A 21,886-nucleotide genomic window follows, 5' to 3' on the forward strand; every position below is an offset into this window, starting at 1 on the left:
CAGAACATTGCGGAAGCTGCAGCCTTGCTTTAGATTTAGTGAAACTATGGCTTCCTCATGTGGAAGCCATTTGACACCTACTAATAGCACAAAGCCTTTTCCTCGACTAGCCACCGCGGCGGCTCAGTGGTTATGGCGCTCGGCTGCTGACCCAAAAGATGCGGGTTCGATCCCGGCCTCGGCGGTTGAATTTCGATGGAGGCGAAATTGTAGAGGCCCATGTACTGCACGATGTCAGTGCACGTTCAAGAACCCCATATGTTCGAAATTTCCGGAGCCCTTCACTACAGCGTCCCTCATAGCCTGAGTCGCTTCAGGTCATTAAACACCCCATCATCCAACCTTTTCCTCCAATTGTTTTCAGTTCATACATTTTAGTTTTACATATCATCTAAGCACTCTAATCTTCTGGTGCCTTTTTAGCAACAGTGATGGCTGGTGCCTTTTGACCTTAAAGTGCGAGATCCGTCCGGAAAGTATCTGTCCATTTATAACCTCTGAGACCACTGGTCCACTGGCAACTCATTTAGCCATAGGCTTGAGGGTGCAAGAGCTATCACTCATTTTTATGTGCTTGAATAAGAATGGGAGACCATTGAAATAGGTAGTGTGCCGGTCAAATGTTTAGGGGAATCCCCCAAGGTGGAGTAGATTTGTTACAAAATGAGTAATTACTCCCTTATTAGGTAGTGTGCCGTGGTTATACCACAATGAGAACAGTAGAGTTGTACACTTGGCCATTCTTGAAGTGCAGGTTTTTGGAGAAGCTTGGCCCTTCCTTTGTCTTTTTATCTGCCCTGCAGGCCAGATATATCTCCATGCCACCTCTAAGCAAATTCGAAGGCTCATTTGAAGGGCAGGAGATTAGAGACCACTGATGAGATATGTAGCAGTGTGACACCACATTTGATGGTCATCGCTTAAAACTGTTCAAAGGGGCACTGACGACAACTGCATTTTTTTTTTCTGTGGATTTTTCGTCTCTTTGTGGCTCTGTTCATGTTTGTCTGGCAGCAAAAGACACATTTATTGCTAAGAAAATTAAATTTAAAAATGGAACATTTTTTTTTTTCAGCATTGCAAAGTGTAATCTTAGAGGTTAGTGCACGAATGTTCTGGTCTTGACGTCATGGCACTTTCCTCATAAAAATAGCCGATGAAGGCGAAACCTGTATTTTATTTTCTTGTCTTTTCTAGCTTAAAAGTGGCCCCTTTTCAGTGAACGTAGTGAGCTTCTTTGCAATTAGAGGGCAGTAATCTGTCAATACAGGCCAACTTAAATTTGTCCCCAGTGTCATGTTGAGGAGAAGTTTGCAGCGTGGTTTGGGAAGCAGGTTGAACGCTGCGTTAAGAGTACTGCAACCTCTCAAGGGGGTTATATTTAAGGAAAGTGAGATGGGATCCACTGGGTCGCCTGCTCACTAAATTAAAATAAACAAAAAACAGTCGAATACTTTCCGGGCAGAACTTCATATTGTAGAATTTGGGTCATCTTCATCACGATGCTGTCGAGAGTGCATGTATTGGTCAAATGTTTAGGGGAATCCCCCAAGGTGGAGTAGATTTGGAATAAGGGAGTAATTACTCATTGATTTCCACCCGAGCGCAGCCATACGGCTACAAAGGAAAGCTATACAGCTTTCTCAGAAACATCGTAGTTAAAGAAAAATTCGTCCTGGCAAGCTTATGGTAGGGCGAGAGCGAATTGATCAATAACTCGAAGTGGGAGCTGTGTTGGTCAAATGTTTAGGGGAATCCCCCAAGGTGGAGTAGATTTGTAATAAGGGAGTAATTACTCATTGACATCCACCTGAGCGCAGCCATACGGCTACAAAGGAAAGCTATACAACTTTCTCAGAAACTTCGTAGTTAAAGAAAAATGCCGTCCTGGTTAGCTCAATTGGTAGAGCGACTGCTCCGGTGAAGCGGTGGTCCCGGGTTCGAACCCCGGACCAGGACGAATTTTTCTTTAACTACAAAGTTTCTGAGAAAGCTGTATAGCTTTCCTTTGTAGCCGTGTGGCTGCACTCGGGTGGACGTCAATGAGTAATTACTCCCTTAGTGCATGCATTGAAGTTGCGCTGCATTCTTCCGCAAACATTTCAGGTTATCTGCCATTACGTGGAAGACGAGCAGTTGAGTGGCAAGTGCCCCCTGCCCAGGCATCGCATGGCTGAGATCTCCTTCGTCCTCAAGGCTGTGGCAACGCTCACAGCTTCGCTCAAGAAAGCGCCACCAAACAACGGCAAGCCACCGTATTCTTGATGCTTCTCATGGCAGTGCATGCATTTGCACAGCATATTTTAATGCCGGTCCTTCTGTTCTGAGTACATGGAGTGTGGTTCGTGAAACGTTTCCCTATGCTCCTTGGTTTCGGCAACCGTTGGCTTCCTTCGCATGTATGTCATAATGGGCCCCTCATTTTCCTTCTCTTTTCCGCTCAAGATCAGGCATGTTGCGCTTTGCAGATGCTCAGTTTCAGAACCACCAGGAACAGTTAGGGACAGTCATTTCGGCCGTTAAGGGACTTTAAGAAGGCTATAGTGTCCAGCATGCAACATTTCTGGATTCTCCATCTGCATAAAGGTGCTTTTCGATGCACAGTTTTAGATGTAGCCGCCGCGGTGGCTCAGTGGCTATGGTGCTCGGCTGCTGACCCGAAATACGCGGGTTCGATCCCGGCCGCGGCGGTTGAATTTCTTTGGAGGATAAATTCTAGAGGCCCGTGTACTGTGCGATGTCAGTGCACGTTAAAGAACCCCAGGTGGTCGAAATTTCCGGAGCCCTTCACTACGGCGCCTCTCATAGCCTTAGTCGCTTTGGGACGTTAAACCCCATAAACCAAACCAACCAAACCAGTTTTAGATGTAAAGCTGGCACTAGCATTTTACTGGACGGTTAAGAAAGGTTTCGTTTTATGATCATTCACGAAGCAGTGCCGTGGCTCCTTGAAGTGAGGTCAGGGTGCTTAGAATGTGCAGTTGTAAAAATAATTACGCTGAAGGTGATGACCCATGTACTGTGCGTGGCAAGCCTTTGCAGAGAATTAAGCATATTCTTTTTAGAATGTCAGACTATTCATTCAGTTGTTGATGCTGGCATTCAGCTCCCCTGAGGCCCTAGGATTCAGGAGCAATGAAGGTGACATGAATGTGTCTGCATAGGCGTCGATAAAAAGAGAAGCGACGGAAGGATTGGATATCAGGAGACAGATCCAGTAATTATTGCAATTTTTAATTTAAAGTAAGGTGAATTATAAGTTAGTTCTTGTTAAGGTTGAGAAAAATGTTGAAATAAATATAGAATGTACTGAGCTTGGTGGCAGCCACCACAGCCACCCTGTTTCGATGGGGATGCTCTTACTATCCACCTATCCATTCTCAGTGCTACCCGTGTCTATAAGAGTTATGCTATGGCTTTTGTGCGCTGCCTTTTTAATTAAGGGATAGATAAAGGAGCTCGTTGGCTCTCCAAGTTGATGTGCGCCATACCGCTCAGCCTGGAAACTCGTACAGCTGTGACAGAGTTATGCCGCTAAATTTAGCAGACATGGTGGCGCCCTCTAGTGATGACTTAAGGAGCTCGTTGGCTCGCCAAATTCATGTGCGCCATAACACTTTGTTTGATGCTGCTAGTCTGGCAACACGTACAGCTACGCCGGAGTTCAGTCGATAAATTCAGCAGGCACGGTGGCACTCTTGGAGGCATTTTGGGTGCTCCGCGAACTTGTGATGCGCACCTATCTCGAACGATGAGACATGAAATATCACGACTAATCAGTTTCGATTCATGAGTGGAGCATATGCAGTCGTGCTAGGTCGTGCCTGGCGAGCCTGGCGAGATCCTTGTGCTGTCGCCAAACAAGGCTGGGCATTGCCTAGGCTAATTTTCTGCTCATTTTCTATCTGCACGAGGAATGGAATGCAACCCAGGATGGCTCCACCCATCTCGCAGTCTTCTAGCACTCTGGCAGCTGTCCATTGGGGCTGCTTATTTGCACCACAAGCCTCACTGCTGTGCGTTTTCTTGCGCAGTTGAATGGAGTGTCTGGGAGCAGCTGATCGCCCTGTATCCACACCTGGTGAGCTGCAGCACATCGACCTCAGCCCAAGTGTGCCGATCGCTGAGGGAAGCCCTCCACGAGTACGCCGATCTTCTAGCACCACCACGTTCTCCACCACCGCAGAGGAATGGCGGTCACCCAGCTGCCACCTAAACTCCCCGTGAACCCGTTATCCAAGGACAGTTTTCGACGTCGTGGCATGACGACACTGCAGTCTGAACTCTCGCCATCCCGATTTCCACAGTTTGAACTGCACCACACCGTTGTGGATGCACGAGTTGACTGTTCTCGGCATTTCTGGGATCTCGTCTCTTCCCCATGACCTCGGAGACTGCGGCAGTTTGTGCGCACTGAGTTTCACATCTGTGCTAGAGGTGGAAGCAACTCCGTGCCAGCTTGTTAGCACCCGGTGTTCTCCCAAGACTGCAGTCCCCATGTTACAGGACGCATCCAGCAACAATGAAGAGGGTCAGGTCTGCTCTAGCGCAGCTGCACTGCACCAGTGTAAACTACACTGGTGTAGCTTATCGTGCCAACGACGTGCACTTCCCCGTTGGATGTGTGACCAGCTTTTTGTGTTATTGACGGTGGAGATTCATCATGTGCGGCTTGCTGGCAGCCTTGCAAAAACTAGATGTGGTCATATTCCCATTTTTATTTTTTATTTTTGCTTCAGCTACGAAACAAAAGTCTCAGGAGGTCGCGCTGTAACTGTTGAGCTCTAAAGACACTTTGTTATGCAATTTGCTTACATGCAAGGGCCCTGGATTGTGGGTTCTGTCATTTTTATTTGCATTGTTGAAATGAGGCATAATTTCTCACATTTTCATTAAAGCCAATTCAAGTACCATGCAAAAGAGAGCGCCTCTGATGGCCGCCATCATAACATGCCAAGGCCTCCAATTTCTGACTGAGTTTCAGGTGCTCTGATATGGGTCAGTCTAGTTCTGAGTTTTTGCCTCTTAAGCCTTTCTGCTGGAGCCAAAACATTTCTAGAAGTATGCTATTCTTTACAGAGCAGTGTGGTATCCATGCATATTATTGTGCTCTGGACAAAGTCCACTGTGACATGTAATAATGCAGTGCTGTTTGAACACTGCAGTTGTGTAGCACACAGGGCTTTCTCAAAAGAAATTGCACTCAGGTGTTCTTGATGTTTTGCTTGCTTATGTCACAATAACTAGGGTAGAAGAAACCTGTACAGTCGCCGACTGGTTTTTCGACCTTGAAGTGCACGGGAAAAAGTTCGAATGAACAGACCCCTCCAATTAACGTGAAGTGTCGTAGCTATTTCATGAAGCAGGCTGCTTAATGGAGACGTCGTAATTTTTATTATCCGCAAAATTAGTTGGCGACTGTGCTTGGTTGCTAAAGCCATGTTTCTGAGTAGTATGGTGTGTGCGGATTTGGTGATATGCTGTGTTGCAACTCATGTCTATTATGGCAAAGTCCACAATTGTCTTTGCCGCTTTGATGATGCTGCCAACTATAGGGTATGAAATGTAGAGTTGTAACAGGGAGTCTTCCAGTTCTGGTAAAGCATGGTCTGTACAAGAAAAGAGTTGCTGAAAGCATGTGCTTCTTTTTGAAACGATCGCCAACAAAGCTTTGATACAAGCTGATACTTACTGTTCTGTTGCTTTTTAATTTAGTTTTCATCCATGCTGAACTTAAGTTGTCCTGTTTGATTGTTCGTTGCAAGAGTGGTAAGACTGGGATGGGTGGTTGGGACAGCTGGGGCAAATCAATCTTTGGAGCAGTGCGAAAACACGTTGACCAGGAAGGAGCACTGTCCTGCTTATTTCTTTTTTGTTTTTGTGCTGTTTCAGCAATGAAGTGTTTACATTCACTGCATTAGCTTTTGCCACTCTGAAACCATAGCTGTGCTTAATCTGAATGACTGGAAATCAAGGCGAAGACAGCAGTGCTAGAGCATGATGGCTGAGTGTAAAGCACAGCACCTTGAGTAAACTAGAAGTGTGTTTGCTAACAGATGCTGCTTGCAGAAAGCTGGAAGCCTTCTGCCAGCCTGCCTTTGCCTTACAATTTGCCGAAGGTACTACTTTTTGTTTGTGTGTGTGTATTCGAAGGTGTTTATCAAGTAATGAGTCACTTGCCAATCGCTACATGGCAAGCAAGTTTTCTTTTGGCAAAAGTGAGTACTCTGACCTCAATAGGTCAACAAATTTGTGCAGCATCTGCACACTTGGCAAAGCATGGCTTGCAATTGGTTTATTTTAAGCAAGGTGTACAGCAGGGAAGTTGCGTGATTAATTGACTGGATATTTCTGCATGCTAAATCTTAGGAAGACTAAATGACCATCAAATGGCACACGCTTCCTTGCACTGCTTTTGTGAGGCTAAGTTTAAAGCCTGATGCTTTGATTTTAGTGTGAAGTGTTACACTGCCTGTGCCAGAACCAGTGTTTCGTTTGTTGACAGCACTTACCGGAGCTAAGTGGTTACTGATTTCCATTCAGAACAAATGCGTTTGCAGCTGGTTACGATTTTATTAAATAAGGTTGTCATTCCCACTTAAATGCGATCCTCTTGTTGCTGCGGCTTGGAGGTCGACGTTTTCATGTAAATAAGAGATGGTGGATACGCGTTTCCGAGAATGTATTTAGTCTGAACTGTAAAAATATAATAAAAGTTACATGCATTTATTCTCGGCTGAATTTTATTGTTTTTTTTTATATATTCATTTGTTTCGTCGGGCGTCACTGGGTATATTTGTTTTTCCAGTCCCGGACTACTTGCTGGCAGGTCTCGGCTTCCGCTCGGACAGGAAAAGCGTCATGGTCACATGACCTACTTGCCATAGGCATGCCATAGGCTGCTTTCGAACTCGCCGCCAGAGCCGGGCTCCCCTTCGGTTACCGTACAAGGACGCTGTCATCTGCTAGCAGACGATGCAAGCCACGGCCACCACGACGCCGAAGCAACGCCGAAGCAACGCCGTGCACTCGATCATGATACTGAGTCGATTTAAAGACTGTACTGTCAGCTTAGCGTAGGTGCATTACAGAACTCAGCTTCGGAGGTATGCTCGCCGCTACTGCTTGCGGCGAAGCTCGCACAAAGTAGCCCAACTTGTTGCGGATAGGCAGATAGACGAAAGCCTTCGCAAAAATGTTGACAACAAGCTCTATAGCTGCTCCAGTATACGAGTGGTTCACCTGCGATGCTTTCAGGTAAGCGTATAGACAGCATGTCGCAAAACAAGCGAACGAGAACCTCTTGATGACACGAGCAAACAATACGCGCTCGCAGCTTCGAACGCACGTCCGTGTGCGGTGGATTTCAAGAAAATAAACGAAGATGCAAGAACAAAAAGTCTTGCGATGGCTCAGAGAGCAGCTACGGAGCTCATTTGAAGGTTTAACGCATGATATCGACCACCAGGAACACGAAAAGTACTCAAAATGCACACGGAGTCTAACTCAATATGGCTGCCAGCGCGGCGCGCAGCTGTCGTCTGCTGCCTTCTCAGCAGCCCGCGGACTGCCATAGGCTAAAAACGAACGCGTTGCTATGGCGATGCAGGCAGGTGGGCGGAGCTTTCGGGCTGCCCGAGAAAAACAAATACCGGACTCGAGTCCGCAAGTAGTCCCGGACAGTCCGGGACTGAAAAACAAATGCGCCCACTGGTGCAGTTTGTGCGGAGCTGCCCATGACTGCGAGCAGACGACAGAGACGGTGGAGGCAGCGATATGCGACGCGAAGTTTGAGTTTCGATCTTGATCTTTCGTTTATCTTGTTGGTTTGTCCGTACGTCGAAGCCCTGAGTGAGCACAATGTTTCAAGCAACGGACAACGAGTCGGCCACTGATTTTAACCCCGTCGCTGCGGAGATCGCTATCGTGAGAGCCCTTGACGAACTATGCGCGCGGCGTTCAAACGTGGCGCCGAACCGCGCTCGTGTCGAAGAGCTCCGACGGGACATCTCACGTCTGCAAGAGAGTATCGACTCCGAAAACTGGCGACTTCACTTCACCGAGCAGCGGATCGCCGAGCGTCGTGCCGAGCTGCTTCGAGAGGCCGAGCATCGTCGGCGACCGGTGACCGCCGAAAAGGCCTCGCTGGAGCAACGCCGAGCTCGCGCCGAGAGCGAGCTGTCCGCCGTTCTCGGCCGCGCTCGGAGCCTGGAGACCGAAAAGCTAACGCTCGAGGGCAAGGTGAAAGACTTGCGAGACCAGGCGCGACACATGGAAGAGGTCGTCGGAGCCCGCGACGAGCAGTTGACCCGCGTAGCCGAGGCGTGGCCTCCCGTTTGCGAAGAGTATCGGAAGCTGGTCGGTCGAAGTGACGCCTTGCAGAGCGCGTTGTTCAATGTGGTTCGCCAGCGCGTGTCGCTGGAGCGAGAGAGGCGCGAATACGCCAAGCAGGAGTCGCGGCTGGCGTCCGAAAACGCGTGGCTGCGAGAGCAACTGGAAAGAGCCTCGATGCCGGCTTGCGAGGTTGATGGCGGCACCGTGAAAGACGAAGTTAATGGCGACCCGGAGAACGACCGCTGCTACCGAAGCCTGATGGATAAGCTTGATAGCGACTTGGCTGCCTGCCAGCGTGACCTCGAAGCGCTTAAGCTGGTTTCCGGTTGCGCCGACACAGACGACGCTACAGCGCAAACGACACCCGATGTTGCCGATGCCTAGCATCGATGTTCAAGCGGTTCAATTACGTACATTAGTTAACACTGACCTGGCAATGGACCGCTGGAAAGCTGTTAATTTTGCTTTTAAGGCATTCTTACCCTTGCTTTTTTGTCGACACTGGACACAGCTGACGTTGCAGTGCAGACGCCTAATGTTGCCAATGCTTATTAAAACATTGAAGTTCAATTTATTCATTAACAAAGATATTGACGAAGGTCTGTGACCTGCTGCCAGAATGTCTGAACATTGTTTTTACGATAAAGCAAGCTGCTGGACGAGTTAGCGCGAAAGACAGGACAAGAGAGGACGACAAAACACAGCGCTGTCTCGCAACTGTCAGCGCTGTGTTCTGTCGTCCTCTCTTGCCCCGTCTTTTGCACTGTAAATATGGAAGATTGCTTTTACGATGTTTAAGGAGACTGAAAATAAATTATCACCTTCAACCTTACATTTACTGACTGCTCTACTTTCACTGAGGCTCTCGCAGATGCCAATAATGCAACAACATTGCTCAAGATTTGTATCCAAAATCGATCAAAATTATTGTAGTCAACCTTGCCAACTATGCCATACAGAGAAAGAATTTCCGGCTTTACATTCACTGCTGCGATGAAATTGTGGACAGTCAAGACTTATATCCTGTCTTTTCAGTGCCTGGGCTCCACAGTGTTAAAGCCAGTAGTTCAAAAAGCATAGACAAGTCACGTCCAAAGAGCCATTTCTTATAAAGTTGCTTCGAAATGAGTCAACAGCAATCACTACAAACAATGTATGCCGATTAGGCTAGCAGACCAACAACCTGAAGGATTGGAAAATGTTTTATTGTGCAGACTGCACTGTTTTTACTGCATTTTTCTGTACAAAATTCTTTTTAATTTATAATTCACACTTAATAAAGCCGCATGGTCGTCAAGTTGTGCTGGACATTGGCCATCACCTTCTCTTGCCGCATCTTCTCAGTCTTGAACGCCTCCGTGTTGGCCTTCTTTTCGGCCCGACGTTCACGGCGCATAGCACGCACTGCAGCCTTACGCTCTCTCCGTTGTTCTGGTGTCTCGTCCTTTGGCCGGATGCTGGATGCCACAGACACACGTGACCGTGTATCTTCCTCTGAGTCTCCTTCAAACTCTCGATCCAGTTGCTTAAGCCCTTGGCGGCTCAAGCCACCCTTTTCCTTAGCAGGGAGCCCTGTTCTGGCTGACAGCTTGATTTTTTCCTGCAGGAAAGCAAGAAAAATAGCTCTGATACCAAGACTCGTCACAGAATTGCAAAGCAATGTAATGCTGCTCTACTAACCACATGGTAAAAGCACACCATTCAATGATAGGTTTCACAGTGCAAATGAAATTTGCCATTGATAATGTGTTTACAGCTTGAAACAGCACTCTGCACATCCACGGCAGAAGATGGTAATCAGTAGAGTTGAACCCTGCTTAGTAAAAACTCTGCTATAGTAAAGTGAAACTGCGGTCCCCTTTCACCTTCCACTGATGACTGTGCTTTTTTTTTTCTTTTATAGTAAAGACGTCTTTAGTAAAGAAATGGTCACAGTAAAGAACATCTGTCCATGACGACGTGCTGCCCACACATTGAAGACACTGTGGCATGCGAGCAGTCTAGGTCATCTCACAGCCACAGACACGTAATGGCGTAATCGCAAGAACAACAGTCTGAGCATATTAATATCAACCTAAACGATAAAACAGCACTTTTTTTAGAAGGCTTATGAGCTGTGAGGCGAAGCCAACTTTTCGAAGGCATTGCGGGTGCGAGGGAAAGCGCACGACGCGCAGGAAAAAAAAAAAGGCAAAGCTGACTATGAACGTGGAAAGAAGGGCGGCTAATGAGAAAGAAAGGACAGCAATGGTGCAATGTCCTCAGGCGTACGGAAAGGAAAAAAAGAATGAACATTTGCAGCACTGGCAACACGCAGCAGCAGCAGCATAGGTGATTTTGTGTGCTCAACTGTACTGCACAGAGAGAGAGAGAGAAACTTTAATGAATAAAGGAGAGGTCTGCCTGGCTATTGCCCTTTAAATGACAGTGAGGTCACACAAGATGGCGCCGTATTCATGCAAAGCTTTGGCTTTTGTATGTAATCAAGCCACCCCCCCCCCCCCCCCCCCCCCTTCTGAGGACAATTAAACATATCTAACTTTCTTCCTAGTAAAAGTAGACTGTCACTCTTTCTGGCTGTTCTGAAGTTCGTCCAGTGGCAAAAGGTGCATTTTTTTGCGAAGAAAAGAGATTTCAAAATTTTCACATCAATCGATTCAGACACATCAAGAGACCGAAAATAACTCTGTGATCACCTTTTGGAAGTAAATGGTGGTGTAGCCTAGCCTCAAGGATCTATAGGTAAACTGTTTTGACATGCCACAGCTTTCTTGCAAAAAGAGCCGATGGTCGCGACAGCTGTACTTTGTTTTTCTGACCATTTCTAGCTCGTGAAAGCTCCAAGATGCATCCGCCGCGGTGGCCAGTGGTTAAGGCGGTCATCTACCGAGCCGGAGTAGACAGGCTCGAACCCGACCGCGGCAGCCACGTTTCGATGGAGGCGGAATGTAAAAGGCGCCCGTGTGCTGTGCGATGTCGGTGCACGTTAAAGATCCCCAGGTGGTCGAAATTATTTCGGAGACCTCCACTACGGCACCTCTTTCTTCTTTCACTCCCACCTTCCCTTACGGCGTGGTTCAGGTGTCCACCGAGATATGCGAGACAGATATTGTGCCATTTCCTGCCCCAGAAAACCAATTTACCAATTTTTACCAAGATCCATCAATACAGGCCAGCTTTAATCTGTCCTCAGCATCCCTTGATTTTGCGAAAGTGCAGCTTACCTTCTTTGGCTCAGTGATGAGCTTTGGATGATTGTAGAGGTTGGAGTATGTACCTTAATAAAAAAAAGAAAAAAAATTAGTTAGACATATGCAAGTGCACTACCTGTCACTGCTTTTCTAGACGAGCACCAAAGATACAGGCAAGCAACTCACTAAGGATAGACTCGCAGTCCCAGCGTTCCTGGGGTGCTTCACTGTCGACTTGCATGTCCACCAATTCGTCGGTCTCCTCTTCAATGGCAGCCATGGTCGCAGCATTTCGGGCATTCCCTTTGTCCAGCGTCACCTCCTTCAACGTACTAGAGCCAAAGGCAAATGAGTAAATTCTAGTTGTAACTTCATCACACGACTGCAGTGAAAGCTACAAAAATGTAACGCCACTGAAAGCACAGTGACAATCATTTCAGCTGAGTCAAACTGCACTTTGCATGGTTGGGTGACACAACAAACTGCCGGCACTCCATCAAACAAAACTAAGTACTCAGCAAAACATCCCAACAAGCCATTCTGTCCAACTAAAAGTTCACATTTACCGCTTTCATTTTGGATTTCAATGCTTTTTTTTTCCCCCAAATGTCGCAACTGCTGACCACAGCTGCAACAAAGCAATGACAATATATTTTTCTAACTGAAAGCTAGGCCAGCTGTGGTATTGTGCACAAATAACAGTGTACCAGACACAATAACAAGAAAGGGCAATGCTTATGCCTTCTTCCTAAGGTTGTTTTGCATCCAGCTGACAATGCACAACAAGCAATAAGTTGGCAGCTAGAAGCTTAACCTATACGTATCATCTGATAAGCCAGTGCCTCCTTTGTTTTTACACTGGCAGCCGCATCGCCCGCTTCGCAATGGGAGCCATCGGTACGCCTCACTTCAGTTAGTTGCTGTACTGCGACGCTAGCCAGATGGTAGCACTGCTTGTGTCATGCTTACATATGGCCGTGCGGTGGTGATAACGCTGTCCCATTCCTACTCCTGGCGTCTGTCAGATTCTTGCTTCATACCCTTCTTGTGTAGCTCTCGCTCTAACCACGGCGCAGTGCTTTTTCCAACGACAATCGGCTGGATGGAGCGGCAGCTTTGCTCGCCATTTGCAGAAGTGGACTGCGGCATTCGCTCCGTTCATCACTTGAGGATGGCAGCTGGCATACTTGAGGCGCTGTTTGAGGTTTTGCACCACTTATTGTTCTTCCTTGGCAGACGAGTAGAGTGTAATAAGTTTTAAGGTTCGTTCGTTTCTTGGCACCATGGTTAACGAAAATTGTTTTGCACGGGTAAATGGTGTTGTCTGCGACGCTGACGAGGGTCCTCGCAGCAGCAGCAAAATGGCACTGGTTAATTATGTTCAGTACGGCTGCTGCTTTCAGTTTTTTGTGAAGTGTAGGAAATTTTGTGCTTGTTGATGTGAAGCTGAGGAACTTCGCTGCACAGGCAGTACAAAAGAAGGGGACGTTTACGTGCATTTATTCACATATATTTCCAGCAATTTACAGTAATAGTATATACAATAATTTGCATCTGTCTGCAGCTACATACATTGCAACTTTTTGTATTTATAGCCATTTACAGTTATAGAATTGGCGTCTATTTGCCTGTATTTGCAGGTATTTACAGTCTTAAGAAGTTTGCATTGTAGCGCAACCACTTTTGTATGCGCGAGGAGGACAAAGCATCTCGTGCACGAGCGGAGCTCAACAACAAATGAAACAAAACACACCTAACACCCGAGTAGAGACAACAGTTCGTACGCCCTCATGTGTTTGGTCGCCCTCTCTTGCGGCGTAGAACGACAACGGAGGTAGAAGAGAAGCTGATGCGGTGCTGAAGAAATGCTGAATTGTGGTTCGGCCTTTACAGTGACTGCCCCTGAACACGAGCTGAAGCGGTCTTGATTTCCGTTTTATCTGCCTCCTTTTCTTCAAGCGCTTCCTTTTAGTTTTGCATTGCTTTATTGGCGCCTGGTTGTAGTCAGGACCAGGCAGAACTTCCGACATGCTTTGGCAAACAGCTGCTGCGCCGTGTATTTGCGAATGAAGTTCATTTTTCGCTTCTCAAACAATCGTAGCTGCTGGCTGCCAAGGACAGAGAATAATCTTTATCTAGTTGTCATAACGATGACAGCTTATCCTGACAAAAGTACAGCTACGACTTGAAAGCTATTGCTATCTGGTAGTTCCAAAAAATGCCTTCTCGGGAAGATTTACCATGCCTTCTTCATTTCATTCTCCCATTTTCCTTACAGGACATGATTGAATCCAAAGCCAAAATAGCACAACTTATTGCTAAATACGCTTACCATCTGATTTCATATTTTTGCCAAGCAGTTTCAGTGCCTCTCCCAGAATGTTTTAGCGTTGTAGCTCAGCTAAAAGACCGACATGATTCGACCAAGCCACCACAGCCTTTCGTCGTAATGCCAACGCCACTGCGCCGCACATTCTGTGACTCCCTTTAAAACCAGCGCTACAAGATGACCAGCGCCGCGGTGAGCAGCGCCATGAACAACGCGCTCAATGACGCGCCATACCTGACAGGCAGCCTGATGATCATGCGAGATGCAGAGCGCCGCCTCACAAAGAAAGAGAGAACGTTTAAAAAATTGTTTTCGTCTGCTTTCCGTCGTTCGGCGCCACTCAGATGGTACTTTCCCTCACAGGAGTAGAGCAGGCGCGAAGGCTAGCCAATGAGGGAGAGTAGGAAAGGAGGATAGGAGAGGGCCTATGACGGTCGAATCAGGCGTACTCGGCAACCATTGTAAGAATAAAGGAGGCGCTGGCTAAGCTTACAGCTGACATGCAAGGTCTTGTTCCTTTCACTATAACGAAACTGTTTTTGTAGCTTAAGCTTTCCAAAGAATAACTAGCACTTCCAAAGCTGCTAAGAAAAGCCCACATGAGTTGCTTTTGCTGCTTGAAATGCAACAATTTGAAAGATGGGCTGATAAGGACTACTTACGGAAGTTGCTTCATGTGCTGAAACTCCGCTACCAATGACTTCATGATCTCACTATCGGGTTGAACATAGCCTTCAATCTCCTCGCCATCCAATGCTCCAAGTTCCAAGTCATCGTACTGTTTGAACATCTGGAAGAAAAGAGAAAATGCAGGAAACATCAGCAATGAAGAGCTACAAATACATTGCGAGAGAATAATAAAAAAAAGGTGTGTGCCCAAGAATAACATCAAACATTTCCTCCTGTCAGCCTGGTTTTTTTGCTTCTTTGTTACTTTGTGCTAATAAACGTGAACAATCACTACACTACAGAAATGTCGTTACAGACAGAAAAAGAACGGCACTGTACTGCATCAATTTTCACTCTGCAGTATGCTCTTTTTTTTTTATGAAAACAAGTTCTCACACAATAAAAGATTTTTATTTATTTATTTATTTATTTATTTATTTATTTATTTCATAATACTGCAGGCCACTGCTTGGCCCAAGCAGGAGTGAACATACAATGTCACATAACCAAAAGAATAAAGTTATTCAATATTAGCAGCACACGGAAACAAAAAGAATAAACTTATACAATGTTAGCAGCGCACGGATACCAAAAGAATAAAATCAAACGAATAAACTTATACAATATCAGCAGCACACGGATACAAAACATACATATAATCAATATTAGCAGGTAAGTAAACGATTTAACGCATCAGAAAAATTTTGCGAGGAAAAAACAGATTCCGGTAACAAATTCCAATCTTGCACTGTTCTAGGGAAAAAACTGTATTTAAAACTGTTAGTTTTGGCGAAAAGGGGAGTAAACGAATGTTCACGAACGTTTCGAGTCCTTTTCACTAGAGGACGCTTAATGCACTCCGGAAGCTTCAGTTTATTTTTACCTGTTAAACTATTAAACAAGAATACCAATCTATTAATCTTTCGGCGGACTTCTAGTGTAGGAATGTTATTTGACATCATTAACTGCGATGGAGAGTCTTCCCTTTTGTATTTTCCGTATATAAACCTAACCGCTTTCCTATTTACTTTTTCAAGGACCATTATGTCCTTTTTCGTGTACGGGTCCCAAACGAGATAGCCACTGTACCTCTTCAAAACGCTCATCAAGGGTCTTGAGCCCTTCAGATCTTCGAATCACTGAAGACGACATTGAGTAGTTCGTAAACCTTGACCGCGTTTCTTCTTCAGTAAAGGAGAATCGCTCCTCGCTCCCTTCAGCAGAGTCAAAATCTTCGTCTTCATCATCACAACTGTCAGTCTCCTCCTCATCACTGCAGTACCACAAAAAGAAACACTGCGTGAAATGATTTGTCCAATAAAAGCATTTGTTTAGTTCTCCACAGTTGCACAAGCCAAGACGCAATCATCATCTGGCTCTTCCTCAACAACTTACTCAACATCAGCAGCGTCCACAGCGCCATCAGCAAGCTGAATGAAATCGTCCTCGAGAACATTTTCCTCATCTTCAAAGTCAAAGTCGTCATCTAAAGCAGCAACAACATCTGGATCCCAATCCGGTCGTGGCCCTGCAGAAAAAGAGAATTACCCAGTTTCCAAAAGCTCAACGCTGCAATGCGGCATCGAAATTCCAGTCAAGCTACAACAAGGGCCTCACCAACTTGTGGGGCTGCTTTGTTCAGCAGACCCTCCTTCTCTTCAACCGTTGATTGGAAAACTGAAGAGGGTAGCCTGATTTCTTTCTTTGCCTGAAAACAAGTTACACAAACTCAGCTACATCGTTAATCAACAAGAGCAAAAGAGAACCACAGAAACTCCTGCATGATTATGAGCATGCGCGACCAAAAATCTGGAAGTCACAGTTACAAAGACCCTTCTAAAACACAAAAGCTGCCAGGGTGTTCGTCCAATGGTGAGTTTTTCATTTGCTGGTTTCTCTGCATCACTAAGCAAACGCCAGAATCAAGCATAAAACATAATGGCAATAGCATGTGTGCTGCACACCACTGACAACTGCTGCTAACGGAACATACAAAAGGCAGATTAGGAACATTATTAAACATTATTATTAGCAGCTGTTATTTCCTTAAGTGTACCTTTGTGGCCTTTCATTACTACAGTTGTTCCTGTTTCATGTTTTGCTGCTTACTCTGTAACCCCCCTTACACAATGCCCCTATGGGGCCTGTAAGGTATTTTAAATAAATAAATAAATAAATAAATTAGTAATTTATGCGGAAGGCTGGAAAAGGGCAACACGTGACATTACGTATGGATTCTGCATCTTACATGTCAAGATGCAATCACTTCCTTTTGCTACCTTTAGCCCTTTTAGCATTAAAAATCGCTGCATGCGAATGCTGGTTTGCTGCTGAAATTCAACTCGCCTTGGCATCGCCACTGGACTGGGCAGCTGGGATACGAACTCTATGAACAACCGGCTCCCAGTCTGCAACAACGTTGACGTCTTTGAGGTGCTGGAGATAATTGTAATCATCGTCAAAGTAAATGCCATATTTCCGCTGCTCTTCTTTCCTTTTCTCATCAGATGAAGGTACCTGTAAAATTGAGAATGTCAACATGAGTGGCTGCATGTGAATAACCCGAATACTTCCAGTTTACAAGATAAACTTGGGAAGGCTATACTCAAGTAGCAACGTCTTCACAGCTCCCATGAAGGCTGTTTTTGTTTTTTGTTTTTTTTTGGGGGGGGGGGAGGGGGGGAGGCAATGCAGTTTTTTCACATTTTCTCGCTTGAAGGGGTGGCTGCGACCGCCTCCCCAACATTTTGTACAAAGCAGCCCTTGATTGCAACTGTGTTTGGAGGTATGATTTCATAAATTTCTTTGCTAAAAAGCATTTCAGCTCGTTTAACATTTCTTTTTCACATCGAACCTCGCCTTTCCGCAACTCCCTTTAGTTAGTTCCAGCTTCGCCGACCTCTTCGCCTTTGTTTCATTAAACCTATCTATCTATTGCTCGTGCATATTACGTAATTTCTTTGGTGGAAGGAGCATCAGTAGGATCTCAATTCCGGTAAGAGCGCGTAGGCAGTACGTAGATGACAAAATCAAGACCGCGGCGATCGTCAACTCACGTGGCCTGGCCTGTCGTCTCCCTGAAACGGTCGGCCTGTTCGCTTTTCGAGCAGGACATGCTTGGGTGCTGTTTCGTCGGCCTGCAGTGGATCCTTCTGGCTTCGATGCACCAGCTGGAAGGTGACCGCGTTCTTCTTGTCGATGAATTTCTTGCGTTTCCCACCCGGCTGCAAGATGTTTGAGAGCGCAGAGAGACGGACACGAAGTTTGGTCAAGCCACATCAGGGTGAGCAAGAGCTCACATAGTGCACATTAGTGCATGCATGGTTACACTCACCATTTTAAAACCCTGGACAAATCCTCTCCAGACGAAATAAACGGTCGAGTAGAGTGTAAGCACGAACTACGCACGCATTCCCGTGTCACGGATGAACCATTGCGGCCATTACGGCCATGAAAAGAAACATCGGCGCTTCAGTCTTTATATATCATCATCATCTTTACCCAAACTGTTAGTTAAAATGTCAGAACTTTATTGTTTTATAATAATGAAAGTTTTAAATTTAAAAATTATTCGACTAATAAATATTAAAATTGGGACCAAAACTTTAATATTATCATTGCAAACTAGCAGACGATAGAGTAGTTTCGGTTTTTGTTTTTTTGGCGCCCGCTTGTGCTTTCATCCTCACGAAAGTAGGGCCTTTGCGAATATAAGCACATTCAGCTAAATTATTACAGTGATAAATCCAGCGAGTACATTAACTTCTTGCATTAGTTCAAACCTCGGCAACAAGTCAAACTGCTGTCTACTCCCGCGATCATGTCTGCTGACCTGCTGATCTAGCGTCTTTGAACCACTCCCAAAGTGCAACGTTAGTTTTCTCGTTATTCCTAATGTAGCGGTTAATATTGCAACGGTTAATCGTTTCTGCGTCTACTTACATCGTGGTTGTCGAGGAAACCAGTTCGCGCCTCTTGTTTCGATACCCGAACTACAATAATGTCAAACGACATCGACAGCTTCGACTGTGACGCCACAATAACTGCAATCATCTTTGCTCTGGAAGAGCTCTCGATTCGTCAGCAGAGGGATGCCCAGTTCGAAAGGGAAATCGGAAGACTGGAATCAAAGAAGTATCGGCTGGAGACGCGTTTGGAGGCCACAAACATAAAGCTCCAGCAACTCCGCCGAGACGCCAGTCGGCAGGAGTCGGCGACCTTGCGCGAGTTGAAGCGGGAAACCGCTCTCCAGGAGCAAGACATTTCGAAGTTGAAGGACGAGTTGCGAGCGTTGGAGCTCCAGTGCTCTCAGCTGGAGGCCAAGTGCGGCGTGCTGGAAAAGGAAAAGGGCGAGCTTCACAGGACTGCCGATGAACTGAAGAAGAGGATCGAAGACGTCAAGCTGCAGGATTCCGACGCTGCCGCCAAGGGATTCGAGCTACGAAAACTGCTTCAGGAAGTTCGGTTCGAGGTAGATTGCAATATTTTACTTTACAATAAGAGCTGCTTATGGGACACCTTCCGCAGCCGAAAAAAAAATGAAATTGGTCCTGAGGAAAGGAAAGTCACAGATTCCTCACTTCTCGATGGACACCTCAACCGAGACGTGAAGGACGGGAGGAAGGAGGGAGCGAAATAAGAGATAAAGAGACGCTGTAGTGGAGGGGCTTTCACGAAGGTAGCGCGGGGCGCCCCTCTCGTCGCTTTCTCTTTCCAGCGGTGCGAGAAAGCTTCGCCGGTGACAAGTAGCTCTTTGTCAACTTAATGCTCTTCCCCGCGCAGAGTAGTACGCCAGCAGCTTTTATGTCCTTAATTTATGCATGCAAGCTCAGCTTCACTATAACTAAAGAAAAAAAATGACAGATGATTATCATGATGATAAACTCTTTATTTATCCCCAAAAATAGGGGAACCAGCAAGCAGCAGAAAACCGAAATCAAAACCGGCCAACCAATGACGTCACGACAAACTTATCGCGTGCGCGCTGATTGGTTGGGCATGTCGAGACTGGTGATGTGGGGGGAAATCAGGAGGAGGCGTAGTGGATGTCAGGTCTCTGATCATGTCTGATGTCTTCCCAACTCCCTTCCCCATCCTTATTCCCTCGGCCGCTAGGTGGCCCAGCTGGAACAGGAGCTGGCCGAGCTGGCCGAAGTGGAGCGCCACGTCAGAAGTCGCGTGGACTGGCTGCTGGCCGAAAGGGGCCAATGGGCTGACGGCGCTCGTCGCCTGGAGGCCGACAACAACGCGCTCAGGCTGGTGTCATTCGCCGGAGCTGTCTCGTGCAAACCTTTTCACAGGGTTATGTCGAAGGCATCCGCCATATTGGACTCTGGGCTGGAATGTAGGGGACACAGGCCTGCCAACACCAGCTAGCATAAAATGGAAAGACAATTAAGCCGCCACACCCTCTGCCCCGGGAGTCCTGAAAAGTCTGTAACCCTTTCCAGTACTAGTTCTACGAGCAACTGTTGGCAGTTGCCTCCTACAGTTCAGTGCCCAATATGGCGGCGGGCCTCGACCTCTTTGTGCAAAAAAAAAAAATTGTTTAAAATCCAGCAGATTGATGTTTATAAAAATGCTAAGTTTTGATTCAAGTGAAAATTATACTTGGCGCGCGTCTGAGAGCAGTCGTATGACTCCAAAGGAAACACAGGCAGCTTTCTCTGATCTTTGAGGTTGCCAGTGCCCATCCTTTGTGTATGTCCTGTCCCGTCCCTGTTACCCTGTCTTTCCTTTGTCCAGTTTCAACACTTAGCAGTGTCCGTACTCTCTTATGTGTGCCCCTTTATTGCACTTGTTAATTGCGCTGTTTTTCGCCACCGATATTTTGCACCAATCAGCCGCGTCCGGTGCCAGCCCTACCCCAGTGCATTTCCAAACCTCGTCTCCCTCCTGTAAAACGGCCATAATGGATATCTGTTCAGCCTCAGTTAAGAGGCTTCTCGGAACAAGATAAGATTAGCACCCTCCACTCCATCAGAGGTTGAACGGCGCTTTGGTCAGCTCCTCTTCAGCAGCTGGGGACAGAAGGCGGGGGGGTTCATAGGTAGGCGCATATAGGATGTGCTACGCCGACTAATTCTCATGATCAGAGGTGAATATTACACTTTCCTCTTGTATTCGCCCCGTTTGCGGAGGAAATGGCGCTTTACAACAACACATTTGTGGCGAATTTATGCCGAGCAGGCCGCGGTTGTTCGTCCTCGCGTTCCGCAGGCAGGCCCTGATCGAGGCCAGGGCCCGGGCGTTCTGTCCTCCGGCTCGCCGTCGTGACGTCACAGAGGGGCTCGGTCCAGCCGCAGCCGACGACGCCGTGCTGCAGTGGGACATGTTGGACCAACGTCGGCAACAGCTGTGGGCCGAGATCATCAGCGCGCGCACCGAGTACGCGGACCTGCTGAAACGCGTCGGCTACCGCGACACCAAAAGCGTGAGATCGCAGACCGACTAGCCGCCGGACGAGGACGGCTTCTATAATGTGTGGTTTTGTTTACGTCCAATACATACCGAGAATGTCGGAGTATAAAGCAGAAAAATTTGTCATGGCGACAGCCGCAGGCCCTCAAGCAGTATAGAGTTTTAGCATAGCATGTACGGCGAGCTGCACTGAGCATGCGCATATGATCCTGACACGGCAGGTGCACCTTCAGCTGGTCTGCACCTGACGTCTCGGGGCCGTCTGTGCACGAAAATTGGTGGCTAACGATATGCCGTAAACGTAGAGCTTGCGGTATACGCTACGCTAATACTCTCTAATGACAGCTTCACAGCCGTATAGTGCAGGATAGATACATTCACAAAAAATCCACACAGAAATTAACATGAGTTTTCAGCGAATGACAGTGTAGCAATAGCATGACGTTCTTCCCAATAGCTGGGAAATAAACGAAAAAGATTTTACTAGAACATTCCAGACGTGTATAATCCTCGGAACACAACAAGAAAAAGAATCTGTATATTTAGAATTAAATTCTTTCTAAGCTGTGTAAAAGTGAGAAATTCAAATTGGATTTCTTTATTATGTAAGGTCGCTTAGCTTCGTATAGCTGTAAATTCAACAGCGTTTGGAGACAATACGTTCTGTGTGTACCTTCCAGCGTTCGTTCTTGCAGCTTATATGTTATGCGTTAATCTTTCGTTGGTCTAATACTGCAGAAAATGAGCAGTTGTTGCATCAGCCCTTCCTTTCACGCTTTAGTCGCTGGCAGGATAGCAAGAGAGCACTGCACTGTTGTCCACCTTCAAAGGTGTTAGAAATCAGTGTAAGCTTCTTTTTTTTGTATCTGCTTAACATAATAAAAATGGTATTGGTTGATAACGTGTGGTGGGCCTTCATTATTTGTATTTACAAAAGCAGCTT

General features: G+C 46.5%; 3 protein-coding genes, 1 non-coding gene and 1 pseudogene across 7 annotated transcripts in view; 4 read left to right on the top strand and 1 right to left on the bottom strand.

The window, feature by feature from the left end:
• mon2 (Mon2 homolog, regulator of endosome-to-Golgi trafficking) overlaps window positions 1–6,729 on the top strand; it is a 235,386-nt gene extending 228,657 nt beyond the window's left edge. For all 3 annotated transcript variants that reach the window (XM_089551686.1, XM_089551688.1, XM_089551687.1), the window contains 2 exons: window positions 2,107–2,245; window positions 4,035–6,729. In XM_089551686.1, the coding sequence (XP_089407812.1) occupies window positions 2,107–2,245; window positions 4,035–4,216 (321 nt within the window). In that variant the 3' untranslated portion in view covers window positions 4,217–6,729. The remainder of the gene's footprint in view (window positions 1–2,106; window positions 2,246–4,034) is intronic.
• On the top strand, window positions 1,886–1,959 carry TRNAT-GGU (transfer RNA threonine (anticodon GGU)). Its single transcript has one exon. It is a non-coding gene; the product is annotated as a tRNA-Thr (tRNA).
• A 1,000-nt stretch (window positions 6,730–7,729) lies between the features above and the next one.
• Window positions 7,730–9,007, top strand: LOC149334996 (uncharacterized). The gene has a single exon (XM_089553716.1). It carries the CDS (start codon window positions 7,861–7,863, stop codon window positions 8,716–8,718), a length of 858 nt encoding a protein of 285 aa, XP_089409842.1. The 5' UTR covers window positions 7,730–7,860; the 3' UTR covers window positions 8,719–9,007.
• A 511-nt stretch (window positions 9,008–9,518) lies between these two features.
• Window positions 9,519–17,984, bottom strand: LTV1 (LTV1 ribosome biogenesis factor). Its single transcript, XM_089551692.1, has 10 exons — window positions 17,858–17,984; window positions 17,580–17,747; window positions 16,870–17,040; window positions 16,141–16,231; window positions 15,919–16,051; window positions 15,613–15,796; window positions 14,517–14,644; window positions 11,712–11,857; window positions 11,559–11,611; window positions 9,519–9,934 (listed from the first exon to the last, which is right to left on the bottom strand). The coding sequence occupies exons 1-10, from the start codon at window positions 17,858–17,860 to the stop codon at window positions 9,608–9,610; spliced, it is 1,404 nt and encodes a 467-aa protein (XP_089407818.1). The 5' UTR covers window positions 17,861–17,984; the 3' UTR covers window positions 9,519–9,607.
• Window positions 17,985–18,477: 493 nt separating this feature from the next.
• Window positions 18,478–21,191, top strand: LOC149334998 (uncharacterized; annotated as a pseudogene). The gene is made up of 4 exons (XR_016284451.1): window positions 18,478–18,994; window positions 19,639–19,782; window positions 20,747–21,004; window positions 21,165–21,191. The product of XR_016284451.1 is annotated as an uncharacterized LOC149334998 (transcript).
• Window positions 21,192–21,886: the final 695 nt, after the last annotated feature.

This window comes from Amblyomma mixtum, chromosome 7, assembly GCF_055824585.1.
Source record: "Amblyomma mixtum isolate Tamu chromosome 7, ASM5582458v1, whole genome shotgun sequence".
NCBI classification, from domain to species: Eukaryota; Metazoa; Arthropoda; class Arachnida; order Ixodida; family Ixodidae; genus Amblyomma; species Amblyomma mixtum.

Bases quoted from the DNA above. Each gene is read 5' to 3' on its own strand.
- LTV1 (XM_089551692.1), bottom strand. The intron at 17,041-17,579 runs GTGAGTTGACGA...TCAATTTTACAG, and splicing joins GAGACGACAGGCCAGGCCAC to GTACCTTCATCTGATGAGAA. The intron at 14,645-15,612 runs GTACAGTGGCTA...CTTTTCTTCCAG, and splicing joins TTGATGAGCGTTTTGAAGAG to ATGTTCAAACAGTACGATGA.
- LOC149334996 (XM_089553716.1), top strand. From the start codon at position 7,861: ATGTTTCAAGCAACGGACAACGAGTCGGCCACTGATTTTAACCCCGTC.